We start from the raw sequence: 21,605 nt of genomic DNA, 5'->3' as shown, positions 1-21,605 counted from the left end.
AGTCAACACAAAGGTTTGGTTGCTAATAAATTACATATCACAAGAGCAGCCAGTTACCACTCCCAGACTTAAAGGGAAGATTGGATGGCTTTCATCTAATCAACAAGCCTGTGGGAGGAACATCAGGGGAAGGGGAAAAAAAGAAAAAAAAATAAAAATTTGCGATGGCTTGAGAGGATGGATTAGTGTGTTAGTGTGCAAGGAAGAAAAGAAATCACACTGAGCTGAGAGCTAATCCAGATGGAACCTACACTGAGTAGAAAACTCCAGACTGAAAAGGACAGGAAATTTCCTTTTTTTTTTTTTTTTTTAATTGGGAAATATCTACTTTGGAAATAAAAGCTTCTGATAGAAATACACCACTTTTAATTAAGTTCTTGATAGGACAGGTTTTTTTCATGATATAATTCTGGTCAAAACCAGAGGGAAGGAAGGAAGAAGAGAATGAAAATCTGGCAGATGAACTAAGGCGCTCCTCTTAAGTAAGGGAGAGTCAAGTCTCCCATTCCACCCTTTTTGAAGAAAATTGAATCTTTTTCAACCCAGTTAGATGACCTGATCACTTGAGTTTTAGTTACTTTTTGTACTGAGGGGAAGGTAGTTGTGAAAAATAGGGAAAGTCTCAGTAATCTGTAGGAAAAGCATTTCTGACCTGGGTTTCACCAAGCAACAGTAAAGCTATCACCATAAGACAGCAAGATCAAGCAGGATCACTGTGCACACAAACTATCAAGAATGAGTTAAAGCCTCTGCTCTTCCACATGTCACAACAACTGTCAAACTCATTTATTTGGGCTAAAAAATATTAATCCTGATATATCCTGGGACGTGGAGGCATTGCATTGCGACGGTGGATGTGTATGTGTGTCTCTTTCAAAACTAGATCGTCTTGTCAGTATTATTTTCTGTCCTAGATTGTTTAGTCACGCCTTTATAAAAATGTTGCACTGGCAGCTGTGTCTCTTCCTAGGGTAATTTCCAACCTTTCCACAGAGGTAAGGAACAGCTAAAGAACTGCAATCTTTTAGTATCCTATGGGATTCCCCAACCTCACAAGTTCTCAATTTCTACACAGACGCTTTCGCCTTCTCACCTTGTAGTTAAAATAATTTGAATGGATATTAAAGAATTACATTGTGTTGCATCTTGACAAAAAAATGGGTTTAAGCGTCTTAATGCAGTTTGATTGTGAACAGATTTAGGATTTATTTCTTACCTTTGGTAATTGGGTGCAATTCTTCCTTTTGGCATAGGACTAAAAATATATATTGAGCAATTAGTGAAACTTTTTAAGAAAAAAAAACTATCTGAGAAGTGTAACAGATGAAAACCATCCTTCCTTCTTGACATGTCATAATGGGAAAATCTTTTTTGGGGTGTATCAGCCTGACTTCCTTAGAGTAAACAGTGGGTCTGTCCCAGGTTTCATTGTTTCCACAGTTACCCCTTTAAATGTGTTTTGAAGAGTGGCTAAATAATAGAAAGACTTATGCAAATCTGTGATTTTTTATTATTATTATTATCATCGCGGAATAGATTTTATCTGAGCTTGCACTAGAAATAAAATTAGAACTCCCCCACCAAGGGAAAAATACAGAGGAATGAAGCAGGAAAACAGCCACATTTTATCTAGGCAAGCAAACAGTAAACCGTGCTCCATTTTCACAATACACTCCTTTGAGAGCCCTTCATCATGTCTGTGCTTACGTACAGTGGTTTCCATTAAATGTTTCTGGAGATGTGCAACATTTAACATCCATACATAAAGGGCCATTAAAGCATTAAGAGCGATGAGGGGCTAACCAGGCAGTTGCAGAACACAAATATCACAGCTTGTGTATCACAGAAATGAAATGCTGAGCATGGTCTAAGTATATGCATTGGGAGCTCAGGATTTGGTTTTCTGCCTCCTATGAATTTTGTGACTTTTAAATAGTAAGTCCAGGCCAAATTAGTTCACCTGGTAATGACGGCTGTGTGGCGTCTGTAGAACAAACTATAGGAGTTCACTTTGCTTCCATAAAGAGCAGCTCAGTGTCTCATTTTCAAAGATGTATCAAGGGATGTGCCAGTCCCCAAAGAAGGCAAGGACATTTTTCCTACAGCTTTTAAGGCAATTTGGACAGTTTCCAACATATATCAAAGACCATAGAAAGATTGCCGCTGTCTTCAGCCTGGACAGGCTGGTCCTTTGGAAAGGGAATAGGGGACACAAGCCTTTTCGTCTCTGGCCTCTTTACCACTTTCTTTAGCATGCCTTCTCCTTGGTAAGAAAACTTGAACTGCCAAAAATATGGACACGCTGTGTGTTTAGTCAGAATCTGAACTCCATGCTTTGGCCTGCTGGATTGCAACCACAGTTAGGCATGCAGCGCAGCTGGGAAAGGGTGCCTCAACTGCTCTGCTGTGGTTTCGAGCTGGCAGGAGTGTTCGTTTCCACTCTGGGGTCAACTGATTAGCAATAGATGTCCAAACCTGAGCTTCTTTATATTACTCCAAAAAGGAACCGAGAGATGAGAAAAACTAGAATAGGTTTGAAACAAGTAAATGAGAAGTTACCCACCATTTAAACCCAGGGTTTAGGTCTGGAGGTGACATGCAACGCAAATGTAGTGTATCATAAGATTTTGGGTTGTTTAGTGCTAGTTCAGCTGTAGTGGGTTTTGAAATCTCTGGAACAAATAGTGTTTAGACATGGGCAAATAAAGGTTTATTGATGGAGTAATTAGAATTATCATAGCTGTAGAAAAATAGACAAAGCACAGAAGCCCTTTCTCAAGCCATTGCAATGTCTCCATATCCAAATTCTGTCTATCTTTTCCCAATGTATTAGCTGGTATAATAAAAACCATTGTCTGCATCCACAGATTTTATCCCATTTTGCCTATGCACTTTGATCTACACCTAATAACAAAACACCAAAACAAACCATGGGGGAAATTTTATATCCTTGTAAAACTACATGAAAAAGTTCCCACAGTACTTCAAAGCTGAACTGTTAAAGAGATATTAAAATAACTACTTTGGGTACATTGTTGCCAAAATACTCCAAGTGTGGAAAAAATAATTTTACTTTCCAACATAATACTTTGAAAGTATGACTACAAACAACTTAAAAACAATGAATTTTCCTTCCAAACTAGATGACTAACTAACAATGTGACTAAGTCCAAGTGATATCCTAGCTTGTTCATAAGTATTCCTGCCTGAAAAGTAAGGAGCAAATATAAATACGTGTGCCAATAAAGTTCACACTTTCTGTCAAAAATCATCTTTCTTTTTTTTACATTGCATAGTACTTCATTTCAACATTGATTTCAGTATTTTTCTTTTGCAGTCTTTAAAAGTTGACAAGTAAGACATTTTATTTTGGGATAAATGAAACACTACACTCAGTTTCTTTTTTGTTTTATTTAAGTAAAAAGTTTCACTGCAAGTTAGTGAAAAATTTATCTGTTATTGTTGCTGCATTTTCATGTTAACTATCCAGTTTTGTTGAGCAATTTCTAACTCTTTAATTGTAGTTCTAATGGCATTACTTTTTAAAAATAGAATTAATTGGAATGCCATCTTAAATTCCATAAATCCAGAGATTATTCATGGATCTAAAGTAATATAACAATTGGTAGTTGAGGGATTAGAGATAATTCATTTGACCGCAATATCAAACAGTTTCAGGATTCCAATAATACGAAAATGTGATTTTTAGGTGTCTAAACATTCTCTTCATATTCTCAACATGTTCTAGTTTCTTTAGGGGAGTCAGAAAATCTCTTAGAGACTAGCTGTGTGAATCAAGTTGTTTAAAGTAAAATGGCATTCTCTTTCTATAGAGATCTTAAGTTTTTCTAGTTGGCCTATAATTATAATCAAAAGCAGAAATGCTCCCTTTGTTCAGAGCAAATTCCAAAATCATCAGCATAAAAAGAAGTGAAAGATGTTTCTATTTCTAGTGAAAGAAAACATTTTAACATCTGAAGAGAATTTAGACTCAGTACTTCACTGTATCGTTAACAAATCATATTGATATTTTAAGAAAAAATATTTTTATTTGGACGCACATTTTAAAAATTCCTCTGATTAGATTAATTAAAAAATGGAAAAATATCAGAACTAATATTTTCTGCTGTCTTTTTCATATTAACGTATATTTCAAATTTTTGTGTGTGTCAAGAAATTTTGAACAGCTCTGTTACCTAACTATTAGGTACAAACAGCATCTAACATCATCTTTTTTACACTGGACAAGGACAAACCTTGTTTTGCATAGATAGTCTTTTCAGTGGTGATAGCATTTCTACCGTAACCATTTTGAGCAGAACGATGTTTAGAATTCCACTTTACCCTAATATATCTGTTAAAAAATTGCATAGATCGCTTCTTCAGATTATACAGAAAATGTGTTCAAAGAATTAAAATATTTGAAATCCTATTGGTGTTGCAGGCTTGCCAGCCCAGTAGCTGCAAGTGGAGGAAGGAAGAGGTCACTTGGGAGATTCTAAACTTCAGAAGCCTACTAAACTATTTGGGTTTATCTACAACCTGCTCACCAAACTTATGCCTACCAAGAAAATGTCATTTTACGTTTATTCAAGGGCACCATGAAGGACAGAATACTTCTCAGCCAGTTGAGGAATTCCAACAACATTAAAGAGACAAGAAATGAGCAGCAATCATTTCCCTCAGCAGGTTTCTTCTCTGTATGCTAGGCGCTTTGCTTTGAATGCAAAAGAGCTTAGAGGTGGGATTTCTGGATAGATACCAAAGGTTATAAACCTTTTGATAAGAAGAGCTTTCAATTAAGCACCTCCTTTGCCTCCATTTTTAAAGGACATTCTATTCTACAAAATGAAAAGTACTTACAGTGCAAGTGTTTTTTCAGGAAGGGATTTTTTTTCACAAAAAGGTAACTCATACAAAATGTCACAAATAAAATGAAATACAAAAGGAGTGAACTTGCATGTATTTGTCTGGTCTGAATGACTACATATAATTACATATTTAAACCATATTCTAAATTATAGGTGAAAAAAAGAAAAAATAGGCAGTAAAATGAGAGTTTGAAATTAAAGATTGAATTAAAAAGAAAAAATAATTAAATGTTTATAGAAAATTTAAAAAGGAAAATTATTTTTCCAGTTCTATGTAGGTATCTATTGAACCTATTGAACAGTAAAAGCAATCATTACAGAAAGTGAAATTTCTTTAACACATAGAAAACTTTGTGAAAATTGCTGTTCTTTCAGCCATTCGTTGGTAGGTTACAAAGTAAAAAAAACAAACAAACAAACAAACAGCAACAACAACAAAAAAACCTAAACATCCCCCCCCAAAAAAAACAAACAAAAAAATCAAAACAAAACCCCACAAACAAACCAGCAAACCCCAGCTTTGGCTAAAATAACCAAAACCAGGCATTAAATTATTTTTTTCCTTTAATATTTTATGGACGGGTAATTTGCTCAGAACTGAAGCAACTGACTAGCTATCACGGTCTGACCTCTCATCCCCAGCATTCTGCATGTGGGGATTTGTCTCTGTGAATAGAGGTAAAAGATTTTTGTCTCCAGCTTTCTACACAGAACTGCAGTAGAAATTCTGTATATAGACCAGCTTCAGCATATTTTAAGCATAAAGGTGCCATGCTCTGGGCAACTCTCCTAGTATTTTCTTCACTATTATGATTTGAAACCACTTTTTTTCTCAGTATAGTTAGAAAGCCATAGAAATTGAATGGTGTTTTCCAAATACTTTGCGACATGCATATTTGCTCCAGATATCACCCCTCATTTGTAATTCTCGGCACATGATATCTCTTTTCATCGTATCATATAGCTCAATTTATGTCTATACTTTCTTTTCTCCTAAATTCTCTGGAGAGTTCTATATTTTTTCCTCAGCTACAGAAAATGAAGCAAGTTATTAATATTACACCTGCTGCAGATGAAGAAACACTTCTTTATACCCATTAATGAAAGCAGTTTAAAGAATTTCATGTTTCGATAGCAGCATATCTCCATTTGTCTTACACATTGGGTTGCAATGACCCGTTTGGTTCAGAACACTACAGTGAGTCTCAGGCACAGAAGGCCACTGGGCTCAAGGAAAGACAAGATAGTATCTGGCTTAGTATCTGGCTGTAATTTAAACTCTGGCAGCTGGCACCCCCTCACATGCTAAATTAAAGCATTTTATAGTGATGCATCAAGCAGATCCAAGGGCAGAACACAGCCCCGAGGAAGCAGCAGCTTTGAGAAATGCAAGATGCCATCTGCAATTGTTTCCTTGTCTTGAAGACAGAGAGACACTCTGTTTTCCCTTTACTCTCCACAATTTCCCAGCACTCTGTGTTTTTATGAAAGCTATCAGCATTAGATACATCAAACTCCATTCACTCCAAGCACCCCTGGATAACTTGCTTATTTCCCCAGCCTCCAGTCTGACTTGCCGGAGAAGGTCTGCCAGCCCAGCCTGCTCAATAGCCATCTCCGCCAGTCATAACACAGCAGCTCCAGATGGAAGACAGGGCAAACATCTCCCTCCAGAATTATCACCAATTCAGTTCCCATCAATCAACCAGCAGCTGGGAGTGAAGAATCATTCGCGGCTTTGCCTGGCTCGCTCATGCCAAAGACTCAGCACATTAGAGCTGCGCTTTCTTTCGCATCCCGTCCTTGGGGAAGGAAAAGCCTGAAGCCTCTCACAGATTTCCCACATGGCTACTCAGCCCACTGGCTCCAAGCATCACGCCAAACTTAGTGCAGGAGGGGGATTTTGTCTTAGCACTTTGACTTGGAATTTTTAATTCAGAGAATGAAGCTTTCTGGCTTGTCAAGCCAAGCATGTGGTTTACAGGTGAGATCTAGTCAGTCTTTGCCTCCATGCAAAAGACAGAGGAGCGTTACATGTATTATTCTAATGGCAAAGGAGCAAGTGACTGGCAAGCCAAAGGCACGTCTGGGCTAACATGTGGGAAGCAAGCACACTGAATAAATGTGATTGCTCATGCCCGTTCTGCAGTTGGTAGGAGTAGTAGGAGTTGGCTGGTGAACTGTGATAATGGTGAGAATCCAGTTTCTGCTCTGTAGCAGCAGACGTGGCAGGAGGTGGCTGTTCCTTGAGCCAAGACAAAAATGGAGAGTGAACAGTTGGAGCACTCTGGCAGCAGAGTTTTGGCACGAAGCTGCACAGCACATGCTACACTGTGCCAGCGTGACCTGCTGAGCGGTGCTCTCAGCCCTCACCTGCATGTGTGGATGGCTGCAGAAGCCAATACCTTGGAGGATATGAAAGAAAAAAAACTGTGTGGAAAACAAATCCACAGCCTGAAAAATATCTTCTAATCTCTTACGAACACAAGCAGCAAACACCAGAGAATACTTCTCTGCTCAGAATTACATGGGCTGGTAGACAGACCCCTTGGTTTCCTTTGAATTAATAACCCTCCGCCCCCAAACAAGGATGTTTGCTTTTACAGGAGGTCACAGGCCTACCAAAGTGGGAACGGAGACCTGTCTGCAGGGGAATGACTGACCGTCGTTCTCAAGAATGACATTCAGTGGCCCAAATTTACCCCTTTATCCTGTGAGCAGGTCTGGAAGTCAAAAGTTTCCTTTTGGGGGATTTTTTTAAAGTATAAGCCAGGCGCTTCTGCCACTCATTCGATAACAAGAGGGAGATGAAACAGACCTACTGCACACATGGTATTTCTATTTTAGAGGCCTCTACTTGATGAAAACTCAATCAAAATTGTAGTTCTGATACTTACCTTTGGCTAACTATGCAATGGTGTCATTTTCCTGTGCTGCCTGGGCAAAGTGAGCAGGATCAGTTTGCATCATTTCAAATGTATTCATCTGTTAAAAATTTGACTCAGATATTATTGGCATTGTATATCTGGGGGAAAAGGAACAGTGAGCAGACAAAAAGAAAATCATACACTGCAGGACACAGGGGAGGAAAAAAATCAACCCGAGAGGGAAAAAAACAGTAAAGAAAGAAATTCAGCTGGGAAATGAAATAGTGCTATATACAAATTATGTATAGAAAGAAAAAGAGAAGAAGGAAATCTACTTCTGTAGGCTAGCCTTTTGTGAGCATCACTTTTATCCCTACCTTCTATATAGGTAGCAGACCTTGCTTTTGCAGAAAACTGTGCATTAGGAAAAGAAAACTTGAATCACCTACGGGGAAAAAGAGAAAGGCCATAGGGCTAAATCATAGGAGTCAAAGATTTGCAACATTGAACTAAAGGTACAAAGCCAAAAATACAGTGGCAAATTCATAAATTCTACATAGTTGCTCCATTCAACATAAGACATTGTTCACTGTGTCTAGTCCTGGGAGATGTTTTATTCACCTAGAAACCTGTCTTCAGTCTGTCCGAAATAGTATTTTAGTTCTAAGATACAGGGATGTCATTAAATAGAGGGCATCTGACATTGCCATAGGGCTTCCCAATTGAAAAAATGCTCTATCAGATGGGGGAATTTTTCATCATTGTATTGTTGCTATCTACAAAAGTTAAATAAAAAATTATACCTTCTTTGCACCTTTTGTACTTCGGAGTCTCCAGGGAAATCAGGCAGATCACAACTGAGTTAAGATTCCAAATTGTCAATCATAAGCAAAAGGGGTTTTCAATATTTTAAGTAGGGAAGTGGATCACTCCCCAATTTTAACCAAAGGAGTGGAATAGAAAAGAAACCCAGCTGGACTCTGACCCTGACCCTCTTTCTGATTTCCCATAGCAGCACCGAACAGATCTTTTGTAACCTATTGACAAGACTCTCTAAGATTTTAATATCCCCTCCTCCACTTCCATCTCCCTTTTTCCCAAACTCATAATCTCTGGAAGCCCACATGCAACTCGGTGATAAAGCAGACTTGTTTGTAGTTTTAAACAATGTCTCTGTTTCCTTAGAACAGTCTTTTGCTCATTCTTAAGCTTTCTTCTCCCAACCCACCCATCACAATTCAAAAATGTCATGTTAATGTTTTATAGGCAAACTCCTGGCTTCTTCATAGGCAGAGCAGCATCCTTGAATAATTTATACCACTATGTTTCTGCTCTACTTTTTTCCTGGACTTCACTAAGCTTCCATGAAGGAGAGGGAGGAGGAATCAAATAATCAAATACTAGCACATATGTGCCTCTGCATCCAGCATTTGTCCTCCATTGTCCCCGCCCCGTGTCCGGAAAGACGGGGAAAAAAATTCTTCTCTCAAAAATGTTAAAGGTTGAATTCAAGTTCAAGACTATCAGGGCTTTCCAATAACAGCTACAAGGATCACAGCAGGTAAAATCAGGTTGAGCAAACACCTGCTTGTCCATATTGTGCTTAGCATCCTAACTGAAAGATGTTTTAGTGAAATATGGGGTGAAGCGGGAGTTTGACCATGCAGGGGTCTCCACCCAGGGTCCTATGTTGCCTCCCAAGCTGTTCTGTAACTTAAACCATTTATATCTTTGCTGAAGCAAATTTAAAAACAAAACAAAACAAAGCAAAGCAACACATATACAAAAAAAACTACCACCACCACCACCCCCCCCAAAAAAAAAAATAAACTGCAAAGGCTGCAGGACTGCTGGATGCTGGAATGTCCTTTCTTCAAGCTGAAACGCAGAGCGATAGAAAAGTGCAGGGGTGGGGATCAGGCTGGAAATCTCCTGGCAGCAGCCACTGATGGGCCAGCTGTGCCCTCCTCCATCTACCAGCCCTCCCTGGAAACCAAATGCCTCCCTCGGCCGGGAGGGAGAGCCGGCTGGCACCGAGGGCAGCCCAGCCCAGCCACCCAGCCCTGTACCGCGCCAGCCTACTGCCTGGTGCAAAGCCAAAAGCCAGGGTGTCCTCCAGGCCAGGGCTAGTGTTTGCCCCTGCCTGTTGCCTTAACCCCCACTGTGCGACCCTCCGTGCAAAGGCCTCAGTTCGCAGTAACTGTCCTGCTTCTGCCAGGCGTTTCGGCCAGGCTGCCACTGGCGTGAGCTGAGGACAAGCCACCTCATCTTGGCATTTTGGATTTATGACCAACCACTCCAAAGGAATGAGCTCCTCGGTCACATTTTCTAAATATAGCTATGAAACCTTGAACTGTATGAACTTGTAGCTTCCTATTTGTTACGGTAGAAACCAAGTGATCAGTGTAAGCCTTTCGGTGCCTAGAGATGTGGGTCTGCCCCCCCAGCTCTGTCCTGTGCCAAAGAGCCTAGTTGTTCAAACCAGGGACACAGAGGTGGCTGCTTCTAATGCCACACAGGGCACATTGTTGCGCCTGCTACAGACTGGTGTACCTAAGCCTTGCTGACCTCATTCACCATGTAAACTTTGAAAAAAGCCTTTTTTAAATTTTATACCGGTATAAAATACTCCTATACCACACAAGGAAATGTAGTCAAACAGATAAGGGCATTTGTGTCTTTGAAAACAAGCTTGGTGGGTTTCTTTGAATTATGTTTTTTTAGCCAAGATCAACAAATGATGTCTAAATTCTACTGGACTCACATGGCGTCACAAGGAGACCCAACCTTTTGGCCTCATTGTCTTGGAAACATCCAGAGAAGGGCTCCAGGTATTTGGTTGTCATACACTCTTGACTGCAGTGCCGGTCTTTAGACTGTCCCTATAGACATTCTCCCTTGCCGCCTGTTTTTTTATCTCACCTTCATCCACTTAAGGCAGATAAATAATTTTCAGTGTTTCACACTGCAAATCAAAAGTGAGTCTGAAGTTTTTACAGGTGATTCTTAATCTCTTAACTGAACCCAGGAATAGTGTATCTGCAGTAACGCAGGGTAAAAGCTTTCATCTGAACATTTGTGAGGTACTGAATTCTGAGTTACTTATGATGGGTAAGAAACAATGACATTTTAAAAGCTAGCTAAAAATGCCACTCAGGAGACTATTTATTAAACTTTCATCTTTCTCTTCTGAAACCAAAATACTGAACTTGGATAACTAGGTGATTTAGCCCTCTCCTTATCAATTTCTCAAAAGTGCAGAGGATATATCTTCATTGCAGTTGTTGAAACTTACGTTAGCCTACCTGATACATCTTTACCAGTTAGCACAGGGTTGCTAACAGTGAGGCCAAAACGTCACAAAACTGCAGAGACTAATTCCATGATACATTTCTCCAGCTTTTTCCATGAGACTGGTAATAGATTATAGTTTCCTACAACTATTTGGTAGTGGCACCCCAAGTTATCTTGTAATGTAAAGCTTGCTCTGTTATATCCACGCAGATTGAAGTCACACCTTTGCCTGAAGTAGGGAAATACCATAAAGAAAATTGCTATTTCCTAATTTGAAAAAGCCTATTTGAAGTACCGGAAGGTTTCTTAACTGCCTTCACAGCCACAGTAATGTATTCATGTTGAGATTGTGCAACTGTAAATTTTAATTTTAGAAGGACAGAAGTTTAATTTTACTCATAAAATATAAAAGATAATAAAGTAAGGGGTCAGATGGTTTTAGCCTTAAGAAACAGCACCATTATGATTTAGATATCAGTCATAAGTTAATTCCAAATCAATATCTGACACTTGCACTATATTTAAATTATAATGCTGTAAAGTACATTAAGAATTCACTGTTGAGAACACAGTTATTCGACAGATCAGGCTAAAGATGGGCCAATGTAATAAACAATTTATAACTGTTAAGTATGTTTCCCGCAATAAAGTTCCAAAATCCATCCTAAATAAATCTTGTGTAATTTCTCATTGTAACTCATAATTTAGTTATATGAAGAATTAAAGAAATAAATTATGGCTATTCTCTAATACTCTGGATGTTTTATCTCTGCCCTAAAGAATCATTTCACATGATAATTGATTGCTAGAGCCATATCTCTTACCTCAAGGGTGAATAAAAAAAAAATCACAGCATTATTTTAGAGTTTTGGGACCTATAAGAGGATGCGATATGCACTTATCAGACCTCCAGAATCCACAAGTATAGTGAAATCTCTTATCACTGTATGAGGCAGGGATTAGCAAATACGCTTCCTTTATGAGCGTGACAATTGATTAGAGCGAAATCATAGCTACACTGCCTGCTCCTGAAGTGGAGTGGTAAGTGTTTTCAGGAGCCAGACATGCAGTGATATGACCATATACCACAGTGGTGCCAGGATGGGAAGAGCTATTGGGTCACCCTGAAGCTGTTTCATCCTACTGCTGACCTTACATAGCAATTCGTGGCATTACAGGGCTATACAGGGCTAAAGCTACAAGCATGATGGGAAATGAGCTTGGCACAAGAATGCTTCCAATTTTTGGCCAATTCAGTCAGTTTGACACTAAATATTACCCTTGTCAAGCTAAATTAAAATTAGCTAGATTGTTGTGGGCATTAGTAACGGCTTTGGTCAGGACTAGGTTTTCCTGTGAGGACAAAAAAGCTTAATAAGCTGCAAAGCGTAAAGGGCAAAATGAAACACCCTTACAAACCTAAAGATGAAAATAGATCACCGATACAAAAAAAAATTAATGTATTGCTCTGAATTCTTTGCTTTGTTCCTCATCTCTTAGTTATACTCTCCTGAGAAACTGTGTTAACTTACCCAAGTCCTTCGTCTACTTCTGCGTACAGAAAGTCAACAGTACTGGGAATGGGCCTTCTGCTACTGCAACCTAAAGTCTTGTGAAATCTCTCAAATCACAGGAAAGGAGCTGAGCAGGGTATAAACACTTGCTGAAACAAAGCTTTTCACTGCAGAATTTCCAAGGCAAGAACATTGTCTTGGTTGTGTGTGAGATCCAATGCACACCAGTGACATTTCAGGAATGAGAGGTCTCATCCACATCAAAAGTCAGAAGGATCCCAGTTAGAAGCTGCTATTTTCAAATGGCCGCAGCGAGATGAGAGCAGCTACTCCAGCTGGAGACCCTGCAGCTGGCTGGGGAGTTCTACACACATCCATAGCGTACAAAGAAATACTTCAAGTTTCTTACCACTGTTTGCCTTACAGGTTTGTAAGCAAAGGCAGAGGTTTTTTTAAAGGCAACTGACAGTGACGAAATTTCCTCTCAGTTTTGGTCTCCGATGTGTGTTTGCCTTTTGAGGCAGACTGACCAAGAGCCAGGCTCTCATGTTGTCACAGCACAGGTAGAAAGAAAAAGAAGACAGCAGCCTGCCCTCTGACCCAGCTACAGTTGCAGATTTATACTTTGGTAACACCTCAGACTATAGTCATGCCCTGGATCACTGATTTTTTCCTCCTCTAAAAGTCTGGTCCGTTTTCTGTTTCTCGTCTCACAGGAAAATGCCAGATCATTAAAACCCTTATGTCAGGAATTTAGGGAAGCACCACAACTTCTTGTGCCCTACCATCAATGAATTTCCCTTCCCACCACCTCCTCCTACAGAAACAGGCCTGTGTATCTCTTTCAGGGGAGGCTGTTGTGAAGTTTCTGATGTAGCAGCTCTCATACCTCATTTCTTCCAAATTCCAGTAACTTATAAATCCAACTATAGTAATATTATTCATTCATAGTTGAGGGGTCCCAAAGATTTGTATTGAGTCATTTTTCATTAACTCCTGAGGCAGTCTGTCAACTGCCATAGGAGTCTGTCTTATGAATGCAATGTATGTGCGTGTGGCAGAGCGACAGTTAAATAAATCAGAGAAGACCTGTGGGCTTCTAACTTGTTACTGCATGTCTCTCTTTCCATAACTGATCTGGTATCTGTCAGGGATGAGAGTGTGGATGAGAGCCACCTTGCTAAGGAGACAGGCAACGCTGATGGTGGAACAACTGGAAGAGGAGAGTGAGTTATTATCGAAGTGTTGTGATAAGAGTGTTGCTTCAGATGACATTGCTCACTTTGGAGAACTGGTGCCTACATTTAGAAGATGAGGTAGGAGGAACAGTGAAATATAAATTTTTGAAACTTTTGATTTTGGTGCAAAGTGATCCAGAACTAAGGAGTTATAGAAGAACATGCAAGTTCAGTTTTCATTCTTTTGGTTTCTAAGGGAGATGTGGAACTGAGATGCTGGTGGTGGCACAGAGTGGGCAGGTATCTGTTTATAAGTAGTTACCTCAGAAAAAAAAAAAAACACTTGTGTTGTATTACACTCTATTTTTGGTCATTTTAAATATTTAGCAGAGTAATGGAGCACTTTGGAATATGAACAGTTTTTTCTATTTGCAAATGTAAGTAAACTAATGATAGTATAAAGACATCTGAACAAAAATTTTTAATATCAAGAATAGAAAAAAATAGTAAGAGAAAAAACGCTGAAAAACATGCATGACCAACAAAAACTTTAGCATGTTTACATATTCTTCTAAGCAGAGACATATATCTATCCAGCTGCAGAGGAGATAGGAAATAAAAATAAAACTTTTTTTGATATTGCTGTATATGTATTTGAATTCTCTAGTATACTAAAACACTGAAGTCAGTATACTCAGATATTTATATCAAAGTAACTAGAGAAAAGAATGCAGTACAACATGCTTTTCTTAATAGTGTAAATAGCACAACCAGCTTATCCAAAGAGTATTTTTTACAAATTCAGCAGCAACTTTCTGTTTGATCTGAAATGTCTTACCATTGTCATTTCTAAAGACATGAGCAATTGTAAAAGTATGATAAACACTTCCTATATTTCTTCTGTCTTTTTTTTTTTTTTTTTTTTGAAGAGTAGCTTTGGGAATAATCTTCAAGGCTCAACTTTTTTTTTACTTTAGAAAAAGATCAGAAAAAATTCTTATCTCTCAGCATAACTAAAAACCCTTTTTACTCTGTGGGAGTTCTAATCCTCCTGTAGTAATATTCGTAAAGAACGGGGGGAAGGGGAAGAAATAAAGAAGTTGCTGTATACCTGTCTTGTCACATATCTGCCTAATTTTAACAGAATTTATTTTTTTGAAAATAGTGGTAGGAACAAAGGTACAATTTCTATCATGTTTTTCAGTTCTAGTGACATTTAGATCCAGGAATTGGCTAAAATTCATTTCTAGGATTCTGAATGTTTCAAATGTACATTTTAATTTTCTCTATACCAAAATATGGAAGGACTGAATTCTTCAACACAATGCAGCTGTGAAGATTAAAATGCCAAAGTACTTTTCAGTGATTTCTCCAGCTTGCTTATACATGCCATTTCTCATATGGATTTTTTTTCTTTTGTATTAGTCATTCCTGAGACACCTGAGACTGAAAAAATAAATTACATGGACCTGCTAATAGTAAGCCTGGGTAGAACAAAGTATTTTTTCATAGACCCCAGTTCAGTATTTTGTTTGAGTAGATGCCGAGTTCTTCTGGGCAAGCTCTTCCAACAGGGCACTGAGGCAGGGTTCTGTCACATGCTGGAGAACACATCTGGCCCAAATGTTGATGGAACAGAATAGCAGGCACGCAGCTTTCCATAGAAATATACTACACTTCCGTATCGTTTTGATCACTGTGGCACAACTTTTACATGCAGCATTTTTATCTGCTCCAAAATCCATACCCTACAAATAGCTGACCTGTGAGTCGCAGTGACCATGGGAGCACTGAGTGGACATGATACTACAGCACCTTTTAAAGGAGTGAAACGGAAGCACATATGAGACTATAAGGAGCAATCACTTGAATAAGTCAAGTGCTCCATTCTGTGCACTGATAGTTTGTTGAGTTGGAACCACAATAACATTATGCACTCTGCTGGTTCAGTTCCTTGCATGCTTTAAGTTGCAAATCCACACAAAGAAAATTGCTGCTCATAGTCTAGTCATTCATAGAAGAGGGTAGATTTAGATTAGATATCAGGAAGAAGTTTTTCATTATGAGGGTGGTGAGACACTGGAACAAGTTGTCCAGAGAAGTTGTGGATGCCCCATCCCTGTGGGAATGTTCAAGGCCAGGCTGGATGGGGCTTTGAGCAGCCTGGTCTAGTGGGAGGTGTCTCTGCCCGTGGCAGGGGGGCTGGAACTAGATGATCTTTAAGGTCCCTTCCAACTCTAAACATTCTATGATTCTATGATGATTCAGACAGCAAGCATGAGATACAACGGACAAAAAAAATGAAAGCAGTACAAGTGGTAGAAAATTCCCTGTTGCCCTATCACGTTTGGTGTCCCTGTGTATGTTCTTGAATGCAGATAAAGTGAGGAAAGGTTCTCCAATGGGAGTAGAAAATAAACACTAGGGACTCCCTAACACAGTTCAAAATAATTGCATTGCTCCATAGCTTCCTGAAGAATGCGGAGTTTAAGAAAAATAGAAGTTCTTTCTTTCTGGTTGGACATTTTTAAGTTATCTTTTGTAAGGCCACATAAAATGATTTAGCTCTGAAAGAATAACTGAATTACATAAATAAAACATTACATAAAAGACGTCTCAGTACAATTTATGTGAAGTGAATTTCACAAGGACTGGTCTATTGTAGAAAATTCAACTTATCTCTTCCTGATCCTTTTATTCTATCTAAACATAGAAATTTATGTCAGTTCAAAAAAATCTATTACTGTTTCTCATAACTGAATCCATTATTTTCCCTCCATGATCCATCAGGTAAAAACAAGTGCAATAGATAGCTTTAGCAGAACCTTGAACATAAAAGGCCTCAAGAATAGAATGAGATAAGTTAAACCCATCTAGCTGTGCACTATAACTGGAAATGATAACATTGATGTTTAATTTAAATCAAGTCATAGCAAAGACTTCTGACTATAATTGTTATCCGTCATAGAAATAAAATTATCATAAAATGGAATTGGACTTAGAAAGGTATAGTTTTGCTTGTTGCATTGCCTGTAAGCAAATTGAACTCTGTGAAGGTTTATCACCCTTTGCCGCCTTCTTCCTCCAGTCTTTCTCAGTAATGGATCCATTTGACTGCAAAAATATGGAGAGAAAGAGCTGAAAACAAATGATTAATTTTCCACATTACTCTTCATTTCCAGAGCTTTGCTGATTCCATTGCATTGCTAATTTTTCTCTCTTTTGTTCCCCTGCCAGCCCAGGGAAAAAGAGATCCAAAATTAGAGCTCATACTATAGTGGCAGCATTTCACTGGTATAACGGCAGTTTACGGATGGGAAAAATAAGGGAGCAAGTGCAAATACATGGATTTAATCCAGGATGAGGAATCACTGGATCTCATAGCAGCATCTGTGGTTTGCAAGATTGGCCTCAGCTGGATGGCTGATAGTGGCAAAGGGGCTCTACCAGGCACCAGACTTTCGCAGAGCAACCCAGTGCAAGAGAAAAATGAAAGTTCTGGCCCCATAACGTACCTGCCTTCCTGCTTTCCCTTGCTTTCAACTTCTGCTAAGAAAAGAGGGTGCACTGCTCACAGGACACACACCAATGGGGTGGAAATGGTGTTCAGGCTTGAAAGACGAAGACTGACTGCACCTCTTCACCTACAGTACATCGCCTTGGGGAGGCCAAATATGCACAGGCTGCCTCAAAGATGAATACAAAATAAACTTATTTGATGCATTGCCTATAATGAGCTGCACCAAAGTGAACCTACCTCTTGCTTTCAGCCAGTGCTGCTGCTTCTCTCCCACCCTGGGCCAGCACACACTCGAGAGAGGCAGCTGGCAGATCCAACCTCCATTAACCACCTGCGGCTGTGCAAGCACGCAAAGAGAAAACACAAGAGAGAAAATGGCAGGATGTAGCAGCAGGGGAACACACCTGCCAGCAGGAGCCCAGCGTGCCAGGCCACATCACCTGGAGGCCATCACATGCGTGTACCCAGCTCCACACACAGCTCAGCAGGGTGCAGCCCACGGGCAGCTTCTGCTCCTTTCAGTTAAAGGTGGTTCATGGGGCCACACTTGGTAAAGCGAGCTTGAAACAGCTAATTTTGGTATACAACATGTGGGTTGCTACACACACCCCTCATCCTAGAGTCTCATCTCTCCTGGACACCTTTACAGCAGCAAACAGAAAGAAGCCTGTCAGGGGTGCTTCAGAGGAGACATGCAACTTTGGTGCACTATTTCACTATCTCAAGGAGCCTCTTTCGGTCATTTGACTATAGGAGAAATTAAGGAGACAAGGCAGTCAACTTCGCTGGACGAACAGACCTTCTATTCCCCATATGTTGGTTTAAGAAGATATTTATTGTACAAATGTGCTTTCTTCAGAATTACTGGCATCACTTCAGTGGAGCCCTACAAGATCCTGCTGACTTCCACCCAAGGGCAAAGGCCATCACACAACAGCTTGGACCAGTTTGTATAATCTGGAATTCTGAAAACTTTGCTGTTTCCCTGCTGTCAATTTTTTTTCCTGGCAACTCATCTTTGGGGAAAAAAAAAAAAAAGACCTAGACCCCTGTGAACTGCACACATCTGTGCTTTTTAAGATTGTGTTTCTTTTATCAACACTTCTTTTGAGTTGGGCAAACTCAACTTTTATTCTCAACATTCTTAATGTTTTCAGTCTGAAAAATCATCTTAGAAATAGTGCTTGAACATCAAGGTTGCAAGTTTGACACAGAGATCTTTCCAAATAACAGCATTCCTATTCTTATTACATAAACCTACTCTGTGGGATTTGCTAACCTCATACTGTAAGAGTGTAAAAGAGCTCCTAGCCAGATGAGAGACACATGGATTGATGGAGGTTTGATAATCATAAGTAACATCTTGTTGGGGCCATGAGCCAGTAGCAAGCATGGGTCTCAAAACAAACAGGGATGGTATTACAGCACGAGACTTTGCCTGGGAGTCTCCCAGTTCCTTCCATGCCAATTCTTATCAGGATGAGTTTGGCAAAGCCATTTAACCTCTTCTTCTTTCAGAGCGGATGATTACTTTCCAAAATCGTATGGATGCTATGACAGCTAATTAATTATCACTGTATTGTGCTTTACAAATGTAATTAGTATAAAGGGAGTTAGTAGGGAGAAACACTATGCAGAAAATGAAGGTGAACAGAGACAGAACACTAGAAAGACTCTAAGTGTAGTGAGATAGAAACAGGAAAAAAACAATAAATAAGGAAAGGAGTTTTGAATAACAAATACATAAGAGATGCATACAAAAGAAGAAGAAAAAAAAAAAGGTGCGCTGCCTTCCAAAAGTAAAGGAGGGGAAAAGGAAATTAAAAATTAGAAGCAAGGCACTGAGATGAATGGATCTGAAGTATAAAGAGAAGAAAAGAATAAGATGTAATAAAAGCCGCCCAGCCTTTAAAGTAATGAATCTTTTCATTTATTTATACCTTTTTTTGATATTAGAGGAAAATGGTAGCACACTCATACTGAGCTCACACTATGCTAACACAGTACAGCTCTTAATTTCTGAATTATGTTGTTAAATAATTAACTGATGAATCATAAGTAAATAATTGAAACTTGGTTCTCTAAGCCTCACAATTGAAAACATAAAACTGTCACAGTGATATCAGGTTTTAGCAGAACCGATATTGTAGTTAATTGGAAAAAATGGGGAAAAAAAAACCCACAACTAAAATCTGTAGCTGTAAAGACTGCTAGCAGAAGCACCTGGGATCCGTTTCCCCATGGAACAAAAAAAAAAAGAAGGATCATCTATTATTTAAATCTACTGTATTAAAGTTACATCTGGAGAAGATGGAAGCATGGATTCCTAGTTCCCCTGCAAAATACCTAGACCTGCCCTGGGCCTTGCCCTGTTGAAGAAGGTCTATGATTTGGACAGCAGGACAGGAGAAGCTGTCACTCTAAAAGGCTAAGGGAGTCTTGAGTTCATGTTAAAATATCTTTTCCTCCAATATTCCTAAAACTAAGAACTATAAAACATATCCTTACACTTCAATGGACAATAACTCATCGGTTCCATAGCACTATTTAACAACATTCAGAGCAAACAGCTTCAATAATTAATAATAATAATTGTGTTTATTCTTGTAAAAGAGGAACAGTAGACAAACTAAAAAGATCACTCTTCACATCCATAAAATAAAATAATTCCTTTTCTCTCATGAACATCCGTTTCATTTTCTGGTACAGCAACAGCACATGTACTTCAAGTCTAAGCAAGGCAATTAATTTGGATTCTGCTATGATCACAGTCATGGGATTATTTTATTTTTATTTTTCTTACAATTTTTTTTTAAATCTATGCTTGGAGCACAGATCCTGCTCTGCAGAGCCATCACATTCCTTCACGAGAACAACCTCATGGAGGAATCAAAAATCTAAGGAACAGCAAATAATTATTCCCATAAAGAAATGACAAAATGCTAGCATGGTAATTGAGCAACATCCATTCCATTTGTTCGTTCTTGCAATCTGCTACTTAAAAAATAAATAGAAGACATTTTATTTTTTAGAAGACCCCCACCCCTCCAGCTTCCTCATGCTTAGTCTTGCAAAACATTTGCCAGCAGCAAAAATTTTAGGTGTCTTTGAGTATCAGTGCAGGGATGAGAATGTACCAGAATCCCTCAGCATCCCCTAATAACCTGCACAAGGGAGTTTAGGCTGATTTCACAGCCCCCTTCCCTTTCAGCCATGTCAGCTGGCGCCTGTCCAACAGCCCCCGCTGTGGAGGTCCATCAGCCCCCACCTGGGGGTCCCTCAGCCCCCCGCCGTGGGGGGTTCATTTCACCACATCCAGGGGGTGGGCCTAGAACTCGGAGTCGGCCTCCAAGTAGCACTCCAGCTGCCCGTAGAGGTCCTTGAAGGTGGGCCGCCTGCCCGCCTCCGCGCTCCAGCACTGCAGCATCAGCTGGTAGAGCAGCTCCGGGCAGGTCGCTGGCTGAGGAAGCCTGTACCCCGTGTCCAGCAACGGGATCACCTGGTGCCCGGCGATACCTGCAAGCCGAAAGGAGTTCATTAGACTACTCCAGGGGTGCTTAGTGACGTCGCTTGTCCCTGTCTCTTACCCAGGCGAGGCAATGGGATGCCCCCACCCCGCCCCGTGAGGCACACGAGGGCAGAGGTGGCTTCAGCGTGTCCCCTTCGATGGTAACATGCCACAGGGGTCACTGGAGGATCCCAAATCAGCAGTTAACATCCACCTTCAGCATTTCCCAGCCCCCTCACCCCACCTGAGAGGCATAGCAAATGGGTTCAGCCCGGTGCAAGGCTTTTCCTCTCTCACCCGCGCTTTGCCAAAATTTTTCTGACATTTTTTTTGCTTAAATTGTTCCTAAATCCCTCTAGTCTCAGTGACTCCAAAATCTCCCAAGAAAATCTGTCCTGCTGCTGAATTTTCCTCACGTTTAGAAAGTTTTCCCTAACATCAGCCCTAAGTTTCCTCTGGCGCAGCTGTGCGATGGCATCCTGCCTGCTCTGTCACCACGAGAATAAACCATTCCCCTACCCTTGCCATACCTTTATATATTAAGACTATGGCCCCTTTCCCTTTCATTTTTCTACTCTTCAAATTACATCTTGAATTGCATGATCTTTACTTCTTTTCCCTAGATCTCTGAATGCAGTGGCGGGTGTCAAGAAGAGGGGCCCAGACTCTTTTCAGTGGTGCCCAGAGGCAGGACAAGGGGCAAACAGGCACAAACTGTGACACAGCAAATTCCATCTCAACATGAGGAAAAACTTTGAGGGTGACAGATCAGAGCACTGGCAGAGGCTGCCCAGAGAGGTGGTGGAGTCTCCAACTCTGGAGACATTCAAAACCCACCTGGACACGTTCCTGT

The 21,605-nt window shown here is 39.9% G+C and overlaps 1 protein-coding gene across 1 annotated transcript in view; it reads right to left on the bottom strand.

Moving 5' to 3' along the window:
- Positions 1-18,672: 18,672 nt before the first annotated feature.
- The window catches only part of FRK (fyn related Src family tyrosine kinase), a 53,076-nt gene continuing 50,143 nt past the window's right edge, over positions 18,673-21,605 (bottom strand). Inside the window, exon 8 of the mRNA XM_074580912.1 lies at positions 18,673-20,760. Coding sequence (XP_074437013.1) covers positions 20,573-20,760 — 188 coding nt within the window. The 3' untranslated portion in view covers positions 18,673-20,572. The remainder of the gene's footprint in view (positions 20,761-21,605) is intronic.

This window comes from Larus michahellis, chromosome 3 (genome assembly GCF_964199755.1).
Source record: "Larus michahellis chromosome 3, bLarMic1.1, whole genome shotgun sequence".
Classification (NCBI taxonomy): Eukaryota; Metazoa; Chordata; class Aves; order Charadriiformes; family Laridae; genus Larus; species Larus michahellis.
Note: the sequence above shows the minus strand (reverse complement) of the source record. Positions and strands in the feature narration are given on the sequence as shown.